This window comes from Rutilus rutilus (assembly GCF_951802725.1).
Source record: "Rutilus rutilus genome assembly, chromosome: 24".
Taxonomy (NCBI): domain Eukaryota; kingdom Metazoa; phylum Chordata; class Actinopteri; order Cypriniformes; family Leuciscidae; genus Rutilus; species Rutilus rutilus.
In genome coordinates this window covers 21,200,553-21,219,881 of record NC_140228.1, presented here as the reverse complement: position 1 = coordinate 21,219,881, position 19,329 = coordinate 21,200,553, and the positions used below count along the sequence as shown (strand labels likewise).

At 38.8% G+C, this 19,329-nt stretch overlaps 1 protein-coding gene across 4 annotated transcripts in view; it reads right to left on the bottom strand.

The window, feature by feature from the left end:
- The window catches only part of mppe1 (metallophosphoesterase 1), an 88,991-nt gene that overhangs the window by 12,860 nt on the left and 56,802 nt on the right, over positions 1 to 19,329 (bottom strand). For all 4 annotated transcript variants that reach the window (XR_014626175.1, XM_084399208.1, XM_084399206.1 and 1 more), the window contains exons 7-8: positions 19,192 to 19,314; positions 18,241 to 18,381 (exon numbers count right to left, since the gene is read on the bottom strand). Coding sequence is in view for 3 of the 4 variants with exons in the window: in XM_084399208.1 (XP_084255334.1) it covers positions 18,241 to 18,381; positions 19,192 to 19,314 (264 nt within the window). In the remaining variant the exon portion in view is untranslated. The remainder of the gene's footprint in view (positions 1 to 18,240; positions 18,382 to 19,191; positions 19,315 to 19,329) is intronic.

The following is a 19,329-nucleotide window of genomic DNA, read 5'->3' as shown; positions in this document are numbered from 1 at the left end:
TATTTTTCAAACCTATTAGAAGAAAATAAACATAATCCTAGGTATTTATTTGAAACAGTGGCTAAACTAACGAAAAAGAAAGCTTCAAACACAGAAGGTTCCAAGCAGCACAGCAGTAATGACTTTATGAACTTCTTCACTTATAAGATTGATAATATCAGGGATAAAATTATAACTATGCAACCGTCTACTACAGTATCGCATCAGGCAGTGCATTGTAGTCTCCCTGAGGAAAAATTTGATTCATTCATTGCTATAGGAGAGGAAGAATTTACTAAACTCGTTAAATCATCTAAATCTACAACATGTATGTTAGACCCTATACCGACTAAGCTACTGAAAGAGATGCTTCCAGAGGTCATAGATCCTCTTCTTAATATCATTAATTCCTCTTTGTCTCTAGGATACGTACCAAAAAACTTTAAGCTGGCTATGATTAAACCGCTTGTTAAAAAAATGCAACTTGATCCTTCAGAATTAGTCAATTACAGGCCGATCTCGAATCTACCTTTTCTGTCAAAGATACTAGAAAAGGCAGTATCTTCACAACTATGTTCCTTTCTAGAAAGAAATGATATCTGCGAGGATTTTCAGTCTGGATTTAGACCATACCATAGTACTGAGACTGCTCTCGTTAGAGTAACAAATGATTTGCTCTTATCATCCGATCGTGGTTGTGTCTCTCTATTAGTGTTACTCGATCTTAGTGCTGCGTTTGACACCATTGACCACAACATTCTTTTAAATAGACTAGAAAACTATGTTGGCATTAGTGGAATTGCACTAGCATGGTTTAAATCATACTTATCTGACCGTTATCAGTTTGTAGCAGTAAATGAAGAGATGTCTTATCAATCACAAGTTCAGTATGGCGTACCACAGGGCTCAGTACTAGGACCGCTGCTGTTCACTCTGTACATGCTGCCATTAGGAGATATCATTAGGAAACATGGAATTAGCTTCCACTGTTATGCCGACGATACTCAGCTCTATATTTCTTCAAAACCTAACGAAACTTACCAATTCACTAAATTAACAGAATGCATAGCTGATATAAAAAATTGGATGACTCGTAATTTCCTACTTCTAAATTCTGAAAAAACAGAGATTCTAATTATTGGACAAAAAACTTCCTCACGTAATAACCTAGAATACTGTCTAACACTTGATGGCTGCTCTGTTAAGTCTTCGTCGTCGGTTAGGAACCTGGGTGTGCTCTTTGATACTAATCTTTCATTTGAAAGTCACGTGTCTAGTATCTGTAAAACCGCATTTTTCCATCTTAAAAATATATCTAAATTACGTCATATGCTCTCATTGACAAATGCGGAACAATTAGTCCATGTGTTCATGACCTCAAGGCTAGATTATTGTAATGCTCTACTGGGTGGTTGCCCTGCACGCTTAATAAACAAACTACAGCTAGTTCAAAACGCAGCAGCTCGAGTTCTTACCAGAACCAGGAAGTATGAGCATATTAGCCCGGTTCTGTCAAAACTGCACTGGCTCCCTATTAAATATCGCATCAATTTTAAAATATTGCTGATTACTTACAAAGCACTAAATGGTTTAGCTCCGCAGTACTTGAGCGAGCTCTTAACGCATTATACTCCTTCACGTCTATTGCGATCTCAAAATTCCGGCCAGTTGATAATACCTAGAATATCAAAATCAACTGCTGGCGGTAGATCCTTTTCCTATTTAGCACCAAAACTTTGGAACAGCCTTCCTACCATTGTCCGGGAAGCAGACACACTCTGTCAGTTCAAATCTAGATTAAAGACACATCTCTTTGACATAGCGTTCACATAATACATTATAGACTTCTATAATTCAATATTAGGCTGCATAGATTAGGTCAGCTGGAACCGGGAACACTTCCCATAAATCCTGATGTACTTGTTACATCATGAGAAGAATGGCATCTAAGCTAATTTTAGTGTCTTTGTTTATCCCAAGGTTTTCCCGCAGCCTGCCGGATCCAGGCCGTTTCCAGATCTGATGAAGGACCTTCGCCTGGACCCGGTGTCAACGCAGTGCTGAAGTGCCAACTAGTCTCTCCCTATGGAGGATCCCTTTCCCACTCTACAGATAACGCGTCGTCGGGAAAACTCAATTTGCGTATCTACCCCGAATTGATAAAATAAAATAAAATTCTGAATCAAAACTATAAGGAAACACCAGTAATTTGTTTAGGTTTGGTTTGTAGGGAATTCCAAACCTGCACACATATATTCAAACGCACATAACTATAGAACCCGTTCTTAATGCGCATCTGAACGCCATCAGCGTTTCTCACAGGTTCGCGTTTAAAGTCTGTGTAGAGAGAATGGTGTCGTCTTGGCGGCCCTAATTTAAAAACAAATGATCGTTGCGACGGAAGCGAATCAATCAAAACTAACTTTAGCTGGAAAATAACTTTATTAAAGAACCGCTATAAAGCCAAAACAATCTTACGTTAAATTATACATTTATCTCTGTAAAGCTGCTTTGAGACAATCTACATTGTTAAAAGCGCTATATAAATGAAAATGACTTGACTTGACTTGACTTCTGTGTAGACATAAATTCTCCTACGCTTTGCATAAATTGGGTATGGCAGGGTATGACAGCTGTTTTTTTTTTTTTTTTTTTTTTTTTTTTATGTAGATACAAATTATTAAATTAGTTGTAAATTAAATATTTTAGGCCTACATTAACGTTCACAAAAGAACTGTAATTCTGACTATCTGACACCCGGAGCACAAAAGAGATTTTAAAATACATACATACTCTTCTGAGGTTCATAATGTAGGTCTTTTGTGTTTTATTCAAATTGATTATAATTGATATCTGAAAAGAATACACTGCCTTGTGCACGGCGCGAGCTGCTGCACACTCGCACACAGGCCTGCAGCACAAGCGTATTATAGTTTTGCTTTTCTAAATTAGTTTTTATTTTAATATCGTTTTAAATTTTGCTTTAAATTTCAGTTTATTTTTTGTTAGTTTCATTAATGGTTTTGTTAGTTTTAGTTTAGTTTTAGTAAGTATAGTTTAGCAGAGCAAACAGAACACTTCCAGTGTAGACCAAAGCGAGACGCTTAATTTCAGCAAAGTTTAATGTTTGCCCAGAATACAGTTAACTATGGAAGCTTGTTTCCGCCACAGAATAAAACATTTTAAGAGATAATTGCGACTTTTTATCTCGCAATTCTGAGTTTATTTCTCAGAATTTTGAGATATAAAGTCAGAATTGCGTGTTATAAAGTCAGAATTGCGAGATATAAAGTCAGAATTGCGTGAAATAAAGTCGCAATTGCGTGTTATAAAGTCAGAATTGCGAGATATAAAGTCAGAATTGCGTGAAATAAAGTCGCAATTGCGTCTTATAAAGTCAGAATTGCGAGATATAAAGTCAGAATTGCGTGAAATAAAGTCGCAATTGCGTCTTATAAAGTCAGAATTCTGACTTTTTTCCTCGCAATTGCGACTTAATATCACGCAATTCTGACTTTATAATACGCAATTGGGAGATATAAAGTCAGAATTGCATGATATAAAGTCGCAATTGCGTGTTATAAAGTCAGAATTGTGAGAAACTATTCTGAGGTAAAAAAATAAATAAAAAAAAGTCCGTCTTTTTTTCCCCTTAGAATTGGACTTTATATCTCACAATTGTGAGTTTATATGTCACAATTCTGAGAAAATATGTCAGAATTGCGAGATATAAACTCGCAATTGCGTGTTATAAAGTCAGAATTGCGTGATATAAAGTCGCAATTGCGAGAAAAAAAGTCAGAATTCTGACTTTATAACAAGCAATTGCAACTTTATAGCTCGCAATTCTGACTTTATAACACGCAATTGCGACTTTATTTCACGCAATTCTGACTTTGTATCTCGCAATTCTGAGAAATAAAGTCAGAATTGCGAGATGTAAAATCACAATTGCGAGATAAAAAGTCGCAATTATCTTTTTTTTTTTTTTTTGTGGCGGAAACAAGCTTCCATAGTTAACTCTTGTGCCGACATCTTAATAATAAAAATTAAATAATGGTTTGAGATTGAACTAAGCACCAAATAAATGGACCTTAAAAGTATACAAGAAAAAACGATAAAAAATTCAGACAAACTAATTCATATTAAATCTTGTTAAACATGCCTAGTTTATATTTTTCAGCTGTAAATGTAGCAGAGTGACCACTGATAAAAAATTTGTATAATAATCTGACTACAGTCAACAAAACCTGCTGTGAAGCCAGTGTGATTAAATAATGAAGTATCTATGCAGTGTGTGAGTGTGTACATGTTTTTCTATCCCGGTGGGGTCTTAAACCTGAATGCGCACACACATACACACTCATGGGGACTCGTGTCACTGGGGGGACCTAAATTGAGGTACACAAGCTTATAAATCATACAAAATGAGTTTTTTTGAAAATGAAAAAAATGCAGAAAGTTGTGTGATGGGTAGGTTTAGGGGTCGGGTTAGTGTGTGTGTGTGTGTGTGTGTGTGTGTGTGTGTGTGTGTGTGTGTGTGTGTGTGTGTATGCGCACGCATGTGTGTGCGTGTGTCATGTCCTGGTATTCCATACATTGCGGGAAATGTCTCCACGTGAAAAATAGTATTATTAGCAGTCGGCCTAAAAAATGCATTGCATTGCTTAGGCGGCGTGTCCACCAAAGTGTTTTTCCCTCGGCTGGTGTATTTTTTCAATTGTTTTCAATGGGAGTGCCGCTTTTTTAAAATGCCATGAGCGTAACGAGGCGCTGATCGTTTTTTTTCATGCTGAAGCACTGAGCATTCGCCGTTTTTTTACAGATCAACTATGAAGTATGTTCAACTATGGAGGAGGGGCGGGACTAATACAACACCGACCAACCGCCACATTCTGCTAGTACAACGTCAACAGATGACAACAAGCATAAATATAGCTGCAAGCAGCAATTACCGGGGCCAAGCAGAATAAGACGACAAGACATGCCAACATTGCTGAAAGTGTCAGATCAACTGCAACAATCAGCAATTAAAGACATTTAAAGAGGATTTTAGGCAAAATGCCTGACAAATCATAGAAACAGTAATTAAAAATATGATTTAATGGATTATCACTTTTGACCAATAGGTGGCGAGGTCACAAAACTGATGTGATGTGGTCAGAGTGAAGTGACAATGAGACAAACAAAGTTTGGTGTCAATATGTCAAGGCATTGCAGAGATAAAGCCTGAATAGTCCTTTTGGCATCATGCCTCAACTTTGCTGCTGCGGTATACGAAAACGGTTTCGTCAATCGACACGAAATCCATAACTTTTAGTCAGCACGGTCTGGAGATGATACGACTCGATTTTGGTGAAAATCGGACAAACGGTCTAGGAGGAGTTCGAACAAGTAGGTTTTGAATGAAAATCAAGATGGCGGACAGGAAGTTCGGCCAAATGAGGTAAACTTGGTATCTATGTTCTCGGCCTGACCCAAGGAATCTAATAAGACCAGTGTCATTTCAATAGCCCAATTTATTCAAAAGTTATTAGCAGTTTTGGAAATTTTGTTATAACTTTTGACCACTAGGTGACGCTGTCTCGAAATATTTTGAGTACTTTCAGGGGATGGTGCTGATGGCACATTCTGAGTTTCGTAATATTACACCAATGCATTTGTTTAGTATAGCATTTTATTTCACAAAACTGTATTGAAGTCAATGGGAATTTCATGTTTTGTTCTATTATAGCGCCACCAAGAGGCTGAGTCCCACCATTTTTTTGTGTGTGTCCTCAGAGTGAGCCCATACATATGTGTGTCGATTTTGGTGAAAATATCTCAATTCGCTTCGGAGTTATACACATTTATATGAAAAAACACGTAAAAAATGACTGACACAGGACTTTGATTGGAATTTACTATTCCTAAACATCAATATTTTCGCATTTGGGCATTGGCGTACAGCTATCGACCTATGTTTTCAAACTTCTGACGGTGGTTTCGTCTCGATCGGACAAACGGTTTTGAAGATATAGCCAAATGTTTTTTAAGCGCTAAATCACAACGCTACACAAACCATAAGGCGAAACCTAGCATGTTTGGTATCGTAGGACTCGGCACCGATTCAGGAGTCTAATGACATGAGTTTCGTGAAAATAAGTCGACCACAACCAAAGTTATAAGCATTTGAAAAAAAAAAATCACCACTAGGTGGCGCTGTTTCGAAACTTCTCACGCTCCTTCAGAACATCGTGCTGATGACCCATGCCAAGTTTCGTAACAATCCGTTCATGCGTTGTTAAAATACAGCATTTTAGCACAAAATTCAAAATGGCCGACAGCCAAAATGGCCGATATGGTAAAATTTGATATCAGTAGACTCGGCATGTTGCCCTGAATCTAACGAGATCAATTTTATGATTTTTGGACAAACTGTTCAAAGGTTATAAGCAAAAATAGCCATTTTTCATATCTCCGGACCAGTAGGTGGCGCTGCGCCGAAACACAGCATGTAGCCTCAGGTCATGCTTGTGATGACATGTACCAAGTTTGGTCTGAATATGAGAAAGCGTTGCGGAGATACAGCCTTACAACTGTTTTTGCAAGCGCTACGTAAAATTAGTTTGAGTGTTTATCAAAAACAGTTTGACGAATCAACTTTCTTTTAATTACTTTTTGTCAGCACTGCCTGAAGATGATCTGGTTCAATTTTCGTGCAAATCGGACAAACCGTCTAGGACGAGTTCGAAAAAGTAGCTTTTTTTGATAATTCAAAATGCCGGCCATGTTTTTATGACTGAAAATGACGTCATAGGGTGCAATCGAATTGGCATGAGCTCAGGAATCAGAAGAATTTTGTTGATTGGCCAAACGGTTCAAAAGTTATTAGCAATATAAAAGTGAAACTTTGGACAGGTGGTGGCGCTAGAGGGAATGACTTAGAAACACCAAAATTGGTGTATTTAATGTTGGGACTGTCCTCTATCAGAATGTCAAACCAAAACAACTTTCCCGCAATCGGTTCTATGGGCTGCCATAGACTCCCATGGCGGAATAATAATAATAATAAGAACGGGAACAAATACAATAGGTGCCTGCACCTTCGGTGCTTGGCCCCTAATAATAATAATAAGAACCGGAACAGATACAATAGGTGCCTCTGCACCTTCGGTGCTTGGCCCCTAATAATAATAATAAGAAGAAGAAACGGAACAGATACAATAGGTGCCTCCGCACCTTTGGTGCTTGGCCCCTAATAAGAACCGGAACAGATACAATAGGTGCCTCCGCACCTTCGGTGCTTGGCCCCTAATAATAATAAGAACGGGAACAAATACAATAGGGTCTGCGCACCTTCGGTGCTTGGCCCCTAATAATAATAAGAACGGGAACAAATACAATAGGTGCCTGCACCTTCGGTGCTTGGCCCCTAATTAAAGCTGCAAGCAGCATTTATCGGGGTTCAAGCAGTTAAGGCCTTTAAGCACACAAGCATCAAAAGACATTAAGTTTTATTTAGCAAGCATTTAACAACTGCCATCATAGATGAAAAAGTCAATTTACAGCCAATACAGGCAGTTTACCATAGGAAATATATGGTTTTAAAGCGTTTTTACAGTTATAGCACCTTTTGCCTAGTCTTCTTATAGTCTTGCCTGATCTCCACCACTTTTATTAGTAGTACTCAAAGTGTGCCCATATAAATGTGTCAGATTTGTTGTAAATATTTAATTTTGATAAGGAGTTTAGACAATTATATCCAGTGGCGTAACGAGCCAACACCGGGCCCTTAAGTAGGATTATCAAGGCGGGCCCCTTGATGACGCAATTGATGACATTGATGACGCAATGTCCGCGAGTAGGCTACCATGAATAGGGCAGGATATGATCATACACAGCATATAAGAGATGAGATGACTAACAAAATCAGGAGTAGCCTACGCTCACCAAAAACAAAACAAAAAAACAATGGGGACAGCGCACTATAAAACATTGTTAGGCCTAAGTCCAAATACATGAAAAAGATGCTCTCTTACATTATAGCGGGATTTTCCGGGCTTTCCTATGTGCAACTGCAAAGTTGTCGATTAGATCAGGATTGTGCGCACAGGCATTCTCAATTGACCCTTCGCAGGGAGTTTGATTGACAGGCGATCTGACTAATCATAATTCGCCATTTTTTCCAACAAAGCAGTCAGGAGAGTTAGTAGATTAACATAGGAGGATTTAAATTTGAAAAACAAAGTGTACTGACGTCTTAGCACTTTAAAACAACATTCCTTTTATGTTCATTCATGTTTATTTTAATGCTATAAATTAACTAGAAGGAAGAGATGATCGGTTCACAAGCAGCTTTAACTGAGCCTCGAGTCTACAGCGATCTGTCAGACACATTAAAGAGTCACAAAACGGTATTTATTGTTTAAATGTCTCTAAAAAATGACTACATTTGAAAGGTGAGACTTTGTTTCATATCAAAAGTACTTGTCTGTCAGCGCGCAGTCTTTTTTCTGATCCGCAATGTATTTTTCACTGCGTGAGAACTTGGTGTGGTGTGAGAGTGGCGTCGCTTGTCAGACATAGCAACAGTAACTAAAGTGGGCGGGTCTTTGCGACCGGTCATTGACAGTATGGACGGGGATTCGCCAGTCCCAATTCAAAACAAATTTCATCACAATCCATCATTGTTCGTTTCAAACATGTGAGAGCATCAAAATGATCCATGGGTGAAATTGATTTGATTTAATAAATTTTTTTGTCAGTTCCTATCATAATTTTAACATTTTGGCGTTATTGTTTAGCTATTTACCTATGTTTTCAAATTTCCTTTGTTTTTTTGTTGTTGTCTAGATCAGACTAACGGCTTTGAAGATAACCACAATTTTTTAAAGCTCTAAATGACACTTACAAAAACCATAAGGCGAAACCTGGCATGTTTGGTATTGTTGGACTCGGCAAGGATTCTTAGGAGGTCACTCCTGTGAAAAAAACACGGGCTTCCTTGAAACTTCTAAGGCTCCTACAAGGCTTTGTGCCAATGACGTATACTGAGTTTTTTGAGATACACCATTGTTCTCATAGACTATCATGGCACCTTGGACAAAGACACTGTGTGCCAATTTTCAGTAGACTAACGGTTGGGTGCGCTTATAGCTATTTTCATGATTTTTTTCACTGTTATAGCACCACCAAGTGGCCAATTGTCACGATTTTTTTTCATGTCAACTCAGATTGAGCTTATGAACATGTGTCCCAAGTTTAGTGAAAATATCTCATTCCGTTCACAAGTTATAACCATTTTATAGCGCCACCAAGTGGCCAATTGTCATGATTTTTTTCACGTGACCTCAGAATGAGCTCATGAACATGTGTCCCAAGTTTTGCGAAAATATCTCTTTCCGTTCACAAGTTATAACCGTTTTATAGTGCCACCTAGTGGCCAATTGTTGCGATTTTTTTCAAGTGATCTCAGATTGAGCTCAGGAAGATGTGTCCCAAGTTTAGCAAAAAAAAAGATGACTATTGATTGTCAGACTCCAGAGAATATTCTTGCAGTGGTTTGGTTCCGATCGGGCGGAAAACCAAGGAGAAGTTCGCAAAAATAGGGTTTTCAAAAAATGCAATTTACTCGAAATTGGAGCCTGAAGGGCAAGCAAATCGGAGATAGCCATTTTGTCCGCCTCGAGCCAAGGATTCCAACGATATGAGACACTTGATCCTGGGACAAACGGTCTAAGAGTTATGAGCAATTTTGAACTTTTGGTTGCTGTAGCGCCACCTATGGGCCATTCGGGGTCATACTCTGATAGGTTGTCCCCAATATTGAGGCCTACCATCTGGCCAGGTTTCACGTCTCTAGGCCTTACGGTTTGGCCTGCACGATGCGTTTTACGAATCCTTACAATTACAATAGGGTTTCAGCATTTCATGCTTGAACCCCTAATAAGAATGAAGGCTTTTTGCCAGTTATAGCGCCACCTATGGTCCGATCTCCATGAAACTCTGCATGCTTCCTCACCATGTTCTGACACATATGCTCATCAATTTTGGTGAAGTTCTGAGTTTTCATTTGGGATTTATAGGCTTTTTAGTGTATTTTGCCACGCCCCTTTTCTAAATGACCCTGTTACAGCCACCCAAATGCAAAAGTTCAACTTTTTTTTCGATAATTATTGATCTAGAGAGTCCAGAGAAATGTCCTAGACTGGTTTGGTTCCAATCGGGCGAAAAACCAGGGACTAGTCCGCAAAAGTAGGTTTTGGACAAAATTCGACATAGCAGAAAATTTCCCCTGCCTAAATCAAAATCAGAGATAGCCATTTTGTCCGCCTTGAGTCAAGGATTCCAACGATATAAGACACTTGATCCTGGGACAAACGGTCTAAGAGTTATGAGCAATTTTGAACTTTTGGTTGCTGTAGCGCCACCTATGGGCCATTCGGGTTCATACTCTGATAGGTTGTCCCCAAATTGAGGCCTACCATCTAGCCAGGTTTCACGTCTCTAGGCCTTACGGTTTGTCCTGCGCGATGCGTTTTACAAATCCTTACAATTACAATAGGGTTTCAGCATTTCATGCTTGAACCCCTAAAAATCGGTACAATTACAATAGGGTTTCAGCATTTCATGCTTGAACCCCTAAAAATCAGTACAATTACAATAGGGTTTCAGCACTTCGTGCTTGAACCCCTAATTAAAGCTGCAAGCAGCATTTATCGGGGTTCAAGCATTTAAGGCCTTTAAGCACATAAGCATTTAAGACATTAAGTTTTATTTAGAAAGCTTTTAACCACTGAAATAATAGATGGAAAAGTCCATTTACAGCCAATACAGGCAATTTACCATAGGAAATATATGGTTTTAAAGCCTTTTAACTGTTATAGCGCCACCTTTGGTCCGATCTCCATAAAATTTTGCATTCTTGTTAATGATGTTATGTCACATATGCTCACCAATTTTTGTGAAGTTCTGAGTTTTCATTTAGGATTTATAGGCTTTTGAGTGTATTTTGTCACGCCCCTTTTCTAAATGACCCTGTTACAGCCACCCAAATGCAAAAGTTCCACTTTTTTTCGATAATTATTGATCTAGAGAGTCCAGAGAATTGTCCTAGACTGGTTTGGCTCCGATCAGGCGAAAAACCAGGGACTAGTTCGCAAAAGTAGGTTTTTAACATGTTCGCGAATATTTAATGAACGGTTTGATTGACAGCAATGGTTCTAGAGGCAAAGTTGTTCAGCATGAGCAGATCTATCAAATGATATGCATTTTTTGTGGATGAGTGTAACACCACGTGATTACAGAGCCATAAAAGTCGTTAGCGCCAACTAGTGGCCAATTTCTTTCAAAATTCTTACAGACCTCTAGGGCCATGAGTTGAACATGCCCATCGAGTTCCGTTCCGATCAGCCTCCGTTAACCTTGTCTAATGGGTGCTCAACTTCATTGGCCGATGGCGGCCATGTTTTTTGAGATACGCCAATGTCCTCATAGACATACATGGCACCTTGGACCAAGACACTGCATACCAATTTTCAAGTCATTCGGACAAACAGTCAGGTGTTTATATGTTTTTTTAGTGTTATAGCGCCACCATGTGGCCAATTAACGTGATTTTTTTAGTGTGACCCCAGACTGACCTCCTACACATGTGTATCGAGATTGGTGAAGGCAGCTCATTTACTTCTCAAGTTATAGCCATTTTAGTAAAATAGGCTCCTCCCACAACGTTAATTTTGCATCCCCTAGCGACCGTGAATGGAAATTTCCACTTTTTTTCGATAATTATTGATATTCAGACTCCAAAGAACATTTCTGCACTGGTTTGGTTCCGATCGGGCGAAAAACCACAGACTAGTTTGCAAAAGTAGGTTTTTGACAAAATTCAAAATGGCGGAAAAATTTGCATACCGGAAATGAAATCGGAGAAAAACGTTTTGTCCGTCTTGAGCCAAAGATTACAGTGATATAAGACACTTGAGTCTACGACAAACCGTCTAGGAGTTATTAGTGGTTTCATACTTTTGCTTACTATAGCGCCACCTATTGGCCAATCGGGGTCATAATTTGATAACCTCTCCTCGATTTTTGTACTACCATCTGGCAAAGTTTCAAGTCTCCAGCACTTACGGTTTGGGCTGCACGATGCGTTTTACGGCGGTAGAATAATAATAAAAATCCTTACAATTACAATAGGGTTTCAGCACTTAGTGTTTGAACCCCTAATCAGGGCAATTACAATAGGGTTTCAGCACTTCGTGCTTGAACCCCTAAAAATCAGTACAATTACAATAGGGTTTCAGCACTTCGTGCTTGAACCCCTAATAAAAATCAGTACAATTACAATAGGTGTTCAGCACTTCGTGCTTGAACCCCTAATAAAAATCAGTACAATTACAATAGGTGTTCAGCACTTCGTGCTTGAACCCCTAATAAAAATCAGCACAATTACAATAGGGTTTCAGCACTTCGTGCTTGAACCCCTAAAAATCAGGGCAATTACAATAGGGTTTCAGCACTTCGTGCTTGAACCCCTTAAAATCAGTACAATTACAATAGGGTTTCAGCACTTCGTGCTTGAACCCCTAAAAATCAGTACAATTACAATAGGGTTTCAGCACTTCGTGCTTGAACCCCTAATAAAAATCAGGACAATTACAATAGGTGTTCAGCACTTCGAGCTTGAACCCCTTATAATAATAAAAATCAGTACAATAACAATAGGGTTTCAGCACTTCGTGCTTGAACCCCTAATAAAAATCAGCACAATTACAATAGGGTTTCAGCACTTCGTGCTTGAACCCCTAAAAATCAGTACAATTACAATAGGTGTTCAGCACTTCGTGCTTGAACCCCTAATCAGTACAATTACAATAGGGTTTCAGCACTTCGTGCTTGAACCCCTAATAACTATATTAGCGTCCACACCAGAGGACGATATTGTTCTGTTTATTCTAAAGGTATGCTTGTCTGTCACTTTAAATGCTCAAGCTCGTTACAGCAGGGTGGATTCTGATTGGCTGTCAATGTTTTTTATCGTTCATCAGCTGCATAAAATTGTTCTCAAAGCGATTCCAACGATATCGCTTCTGTGCCATTATCGTTATAGTTTTGGTGTAGAGCTATATCTTTATCGTTATCTTTTATCTATTCATAGATATAGCCCTTGGTGTGAAGTGTGAACTCACAAACGAGTGTCACATGTGACTGGGTTGTATTTAACACTGTGGTGGCGGAAAATGCAGCGGTAATAGGCATTTCTATATTTGGCTACACTTTATTTTAAGGTGATGTAGTTATATACTTATTTGAGTAATTACAACAACTACATTGTAATTACTCAAATAAGTACTAAGTATACTAAGCCCTTAAAGGTGCAATGTGTGATATTTCTGAGGATCTATTGACAGAAATGCAATATAAGATCCATAACTGTTTTCAGTGGTGTATAAAGACCTTACTTAATGAACCGTTATGTTTTTATTACCTTAGAATGAGTCATTTATATCTACATAACCGCGGCCACCCCCTTCTATGAAGGTCGACATATCGTGACGTCATGTTTCTACCGTAGCCGACAGCGAAAAAACAGCGCTACAGAGCGCGTTTCGTCACTAACTTGAATGAGAAGCAGCAGAAAAAGACGCAGCAGAATCCTCAGGTTGTCCCTGACTCTGCAAACGTGGAAAAAAACATGCTGTCTGAACGACGACTCGGACATCGTAACGTTAGCTATTTCCCCTTACCTAGCTGCTTTGATGCTCTTATCCATAGCTCTTATCTTATACTAACTAGCATGGAAACAGGCTATGGTAAAGCCAGTGAATAAAAGACTAACACAATGATGAGCAAGTAAAATTAACAATCGCAATAACATGTGGTTTTACTGAATAATTAAGTAAATATAATTTAATATAATATATAATAAAGAAACCTCATTGCTTGACTTGCTACTCTCTGCTGACTCAGATGACATCTTCCGATCTTACGTCGGCCGCCGTAGCTTCTCATTCAAGTTTTCAATTTGAGGGATACGCAGTGAGTAACTGACTGTTTGCAATTCGCAAATCTCACCACTAGATGCCGCTAAAAATCACACACTGCACCTTTAAGAGAGCAGCCAGAAAAATGGAGCGCAAATGGAAGAAAACAAAACTAGAGGTATTTTCGCATTTCATGGAAAGAGAGCTCGACTGCATACAGAGAGGCCTTAAAAGCTGCTAGATCTGCTTATTTTTCAACCCTATTAGAAGATAAACAAAACCCTAGGTATTTATTTGAAACAGTGGCTAAACTAACGAAAAATAAAGCTTCAAGCCCAGAAGTTTCCAAGCAGCACAGCAGTAATGACTTTATGAACTTCTTCACTTATAAGATTGACAATATCAGGAAGAAAATTATAACTATGCAACCGTCTACTACAGTATCACATCAGGGAGTGCACTGTAGTCTCCCTAAAGAAAAATTCTATTCATTCATTGCTATAGGAGAGGAAGAATTTGCTAAAATCATTAAATCATCTAAATCAACAACATGTATGTTAGACCCTATACCGACTAAGCTACTGAAAGAGATGCTTCCAGAGGTCATAGATCCTCTTCTTAATATCATTAATTCATCTTTGTCATTAGGATACGTACCAAAAACTTTTAAGCTGGCTATGATTAAACCGCTTGTTAAAAAAACACAACTTGATCCTACAGAATTAGTCAATTACAGGCCGATCTCGAATCTACCTTTTCTGTCAAAGATACTAGAAAAGGCAGTATCTTCACAACTATGTTCCTTTTTAGAAAGAAATGATATCTGCGAGGATTTTCAATCAGGATTTAGACCGTACCATAGTACTGAGACTGCTCTCATTAGAGTTACAAATTATTTGCTCTTATCATCCGATCGTGGTTGTATTTCTCTATTAGTGTTACTCGATCTTAGTGCTGCATTTGACACTATCGACTACAATATTCTTTTAAATAGACTCGAAAATTGTGTTGGCATTAGTGGAATTGCATTAGCATGGTTTAAATCATACTTATCTGACCGTTATCAGTTTGTAGCAGTAAATGAAGAGATGTCTTATCGATCACAAGTTCAGTAGGGTGTACCACAAGGCTCAGTACAAGGACCGTTGCTGTTCACTCTGTACATGCTACGCTTGGGAGATATCATTAGGAAGCATGGCATTAGTTTTCACTGTTATGCTGATAATACGCAGCTCTATACTTCTTCACACCCTGACGAAACTTACCAATTCACAAAATTAACGGAATGCATAGCTGATATAAAAACTGGATGACTAGCAGCTTCCTACTACTTAATTCTGAAAAAAACATAGATTCTAATTATTGGACAAAAAAATGTCCTCACGTAATAATCTAGAATACTGTCTAACACTTGGGCATTAATCCGGATACATTTGAAAACGGCGTTTTCGTTTATAAACGCTCTCCGTCCACACTAGTGTTTTCGGGCATTTCAGTGTGGATGAGAAACTTTTGAAAAACGCCTGAAAATGCTAAATTCATCTTTAGTGCGCATGCGTAAAACCCCACAAAAGATCACTGACATGATTCAGATGGAAAAATAAATAATGAAGTTATCGCGCAATTCTTCTGACAGGATAATTTTATTCAGTAAAATATCTCACCATTCACTGATGTGGTTCCAGGTCGCACGCAGTCACCATATGTTTGGTCTAAAACGCAACTGCTCTCATGTTTTACCGCAGGACAGCAAATGTGAGTAAATTGTGTCATCTTTGCAGGACTGTGATATGAAGAGTGTGCAATGTAGAATATTTTTAGCAACAGTGTGAAAGTGAATAGCACATAACAGACACAATACTGGTATGAACATGAATACAGTATCTATTGGTACAAAATGCGTCACATGACTAAATTTACGTCATCGTTTTTAAATACCACCGGTTTCACAGTCCACACTACAACGTGAAAACGGCGTTTTCAAATGTATTCACTTTGGAGTGTGTCTTCAAAAAAGCGGCGTTTTCATTAATAAAAACGTTGTCTCAGTGTGGACGGAAGGCCAAAACGGAGAGAGAAAGATACGTTTTTAAACGAAACCGTATTAGTGTGGACATGGCCTTGATGGCTGCTCTGTCAAACCTTCGTCGTCGGTTAGGAACCTGGGTGTGCTCTTTGATATCAATCTTTCATTTGAAAGTCATGTGTCTAGCATCTGTAAAACCGCATTCTTTCATCTTAAAAATATATGACACATATGCTGTCAATGAAAAATGCAGAACAATTACTCCATGCGTTCATGACATCAAGGCTAGATTATTGTAATGCTATTATGGGTGGTTGCACTGCACGCTTAATAAACAAACTACAGCTGGTCCAAAATGCAGCAGAGTTCTTACTAGAACCAGGAAGTATGACCATATTAGCCCGGTTCTGTCAACACTGCATTGGCTCCCTATTAAACATCGTATAAATTTTAAAATATTGCTGATCACTTACAAAGCACTAAATGGTTTAGCTCCACAATACTTGAGCGAGCTCTTAACGCATTATAGTTCTTCACGTCTATTGCGATCTCAAAATTCCGGCCAGTTGATAATACCTAGAATATCAAAATCGACTGCAGGTGGTAGATCCTTTTCCTATTTAGCACCAAAACTTTGAAACAATCTTCCTAACATTGTCCGGGAAGCAGACACACTCTGTCAGTTCAAATCTAGACTAGAAACACATCTCTTTGACTTAACATACACATAACACACTACAGACTTTTATAATTCAATGTTAGGCTGCATGGTTTAGGTCAGCCGGAACCGGGAACACTCCCCATAAATCCTGATGTACTTGTTACATCATATTAAGGATGGCGTCTACGCTAATATTAGTCTTTCTGTTTATCCAAGGTTTACCGTAGTCCGCCGGATCCAGGCCGTATCCAGATCCGATGAAGGATCTGCGCCTGGACATAATGACAATGCAGTCCTGAAGTGTCAACTAGTCCCTCCCTGTTTACTGAAGTCAGCTGGATCCCGGCCATATCCAGATCAGATGGTGAACCTGCACCTGGACCCATCCATGACGCATCCCTGAAGTGCCAGCCACATCAGCCCTGTGAAGGCCTCATCGACAAGACCAATCTGACTTCTGACCTGTAATGCTGCCTGGATCATAATCATATACTGTTCGCTCGTTGGCCAGAGAAGAACTGGCCCCCGACTGAGCCTGGGTTCTCCCATGGGTTTTTTTCTCCATTCTGTCACCTGATGGAGTTTTGGTTCCTTGCCACTGTTGCCTTGGCTTTTGGCTTGTCTAGTTGGGGACATTTAATATTCCACAATATTATTGATCGGCCTTACTAAAGGTGGACGATGACGCAATTTTCTTCTAGAAACAAACTTTGTTGAATTATTTTCATGTTATCACTGTGAAGCTGCTTTGATACAATCTGTGTTGTAAAAAGCGCTATATAAATAAAGGTGACTTGACTTGACTTGACTAAGTAATGTTAATTAACTACATGTACTTACTATAGAGTTATGGTTAGGGTTTAGGTTTGGTTTAGGGTTGTTACCTGTAATTACACATAATTTACTGTTATTACTATAGTAAGTACATGTAGTAATGTGTAACTACGTCACCTTAAAATAAAGTGTTACCCTAAATTCTGCTCAGCTTCAGCAAAAATGGTCTCCCGCATTCTTTAAAACATTTGCAGTACATTTGCGGCAAATAGACAGAAGTGCCATTATGTGCTAATCTACGCTTTGTAAGCAAAGCAAAAAACGCAAAGCATTTTGACGGCTTTGCCTTGATTGTTTTACCATCAAGCAACAGGGGTAAACAGCGGCTGCGAATAAAACAATACAGTGTGAACACAATCCAGCAGGGGGAGGGTGAGCAATCGAATTTGGGTTCAGACCAGGCAATCAAACCAAGTGTGAAAGCACCCTGAGATTCAGTCCTCTGTTGAGAATGTAGGTAATCACCGCCATGCTGATATAGAGCCATATTGCCCGATTTGATGCATTTTTTTCTTATCTATCTGGTCGAGCAGGGTTTAACTTTGCACTATGTCAAAGGGTGTTGATATGGTCATGCTCTGACAGATGAAATGAAACGACTGATTAATTATTCATTCTTTTTTATTGGCTGCTACTTCAACATGTTGGGTTTACTTCAACATAACCATTTATGTGGTCAGTGCAATGCGGTCATCTCTGTTTGTGTTCCATGGAAAATGAAACCTATAGCTTTGAAGCGACATGAGGATGAACAAAATTAAAACTTTAATTACCAGGATGAAGCTGGGGTTGTTGCGGTTCCTCCAACTGAAGGACGGGACACTGATCTCAGGGTAGAGTTTATCATGCAGTACCTCACAGCCATTGTGAGTGTGGCCACTTAGAATGAGGCGGGGCTTGAACCACCACAAGAGCTGTTATTGAAGAAGATTGTCTGCTTTTATTATTCATATTAATGTTTTTGGCTTATTCTGGTCAAGAACTTGATATAGAGTGTACTTCAAGTCCCTCAAATCAACGACATCTGAATATCTTTGAAAGAGTTGATGCCATGATCCTCAAGACTTTGTCAAATACAGCTCTTCCTCAAAAGCGATCATTCGTTTGCACATGGTTTGATATAAACGTGCACCCTGACTCCCAGAAGTTGTATAGATGTCAAACAATCAGATAAAACATATGATTTTGGAAAGCTTCACGTGTCACCATATCCGGCTCACTAACCAATTTCTACACACTCACAAATGTTCTAATTATGACAAATAAAGTGTAGACACAGTAACTAAGATATTCACTGTGCAGTGTAGTCTGTTTCTTTGATTATAACTATTTTTGCAATTGACAGCCAAACATTTTTTGCTGTATATATTTCATTCACAATTTCATTAAAAGTTTTGTTTTTCATGCTACTAAGAAGACCAACAGCTATGTATACTACAAAGTTTCAGGAGTGACAACCTTATTTAATTACGGGCTTGAGTCTGATATAGTCTTCAACAAGCAAGCTCAGCATAACACTATATTGGTCTAAAAGAGATAAGTGAGAGCCACAGCTAGCTAAGGTGAGAAAGTAACGCAAATGTAGTGCATTACTTTCCATAAAAAAGTAACAAATTATTATTTTATTTTTTGGGGGGAGTAACACTATATTGTAACGCATTACTTTTAGAAGTAACACTCCCAACACTGCTTGTGTTTGTGCTTACTGAGGATCTTGTTTTTACCTTTTTGGAGGCATTCTTAGATATAACATCATAACGTTCCCGAAACAGCTGGTACCGTTCATCCAGAGGGGCTGCGTCTACACCTGTACACATGGCATCACTCACTCTATACAGAGGGTAATGCTAGGAAACATCAAT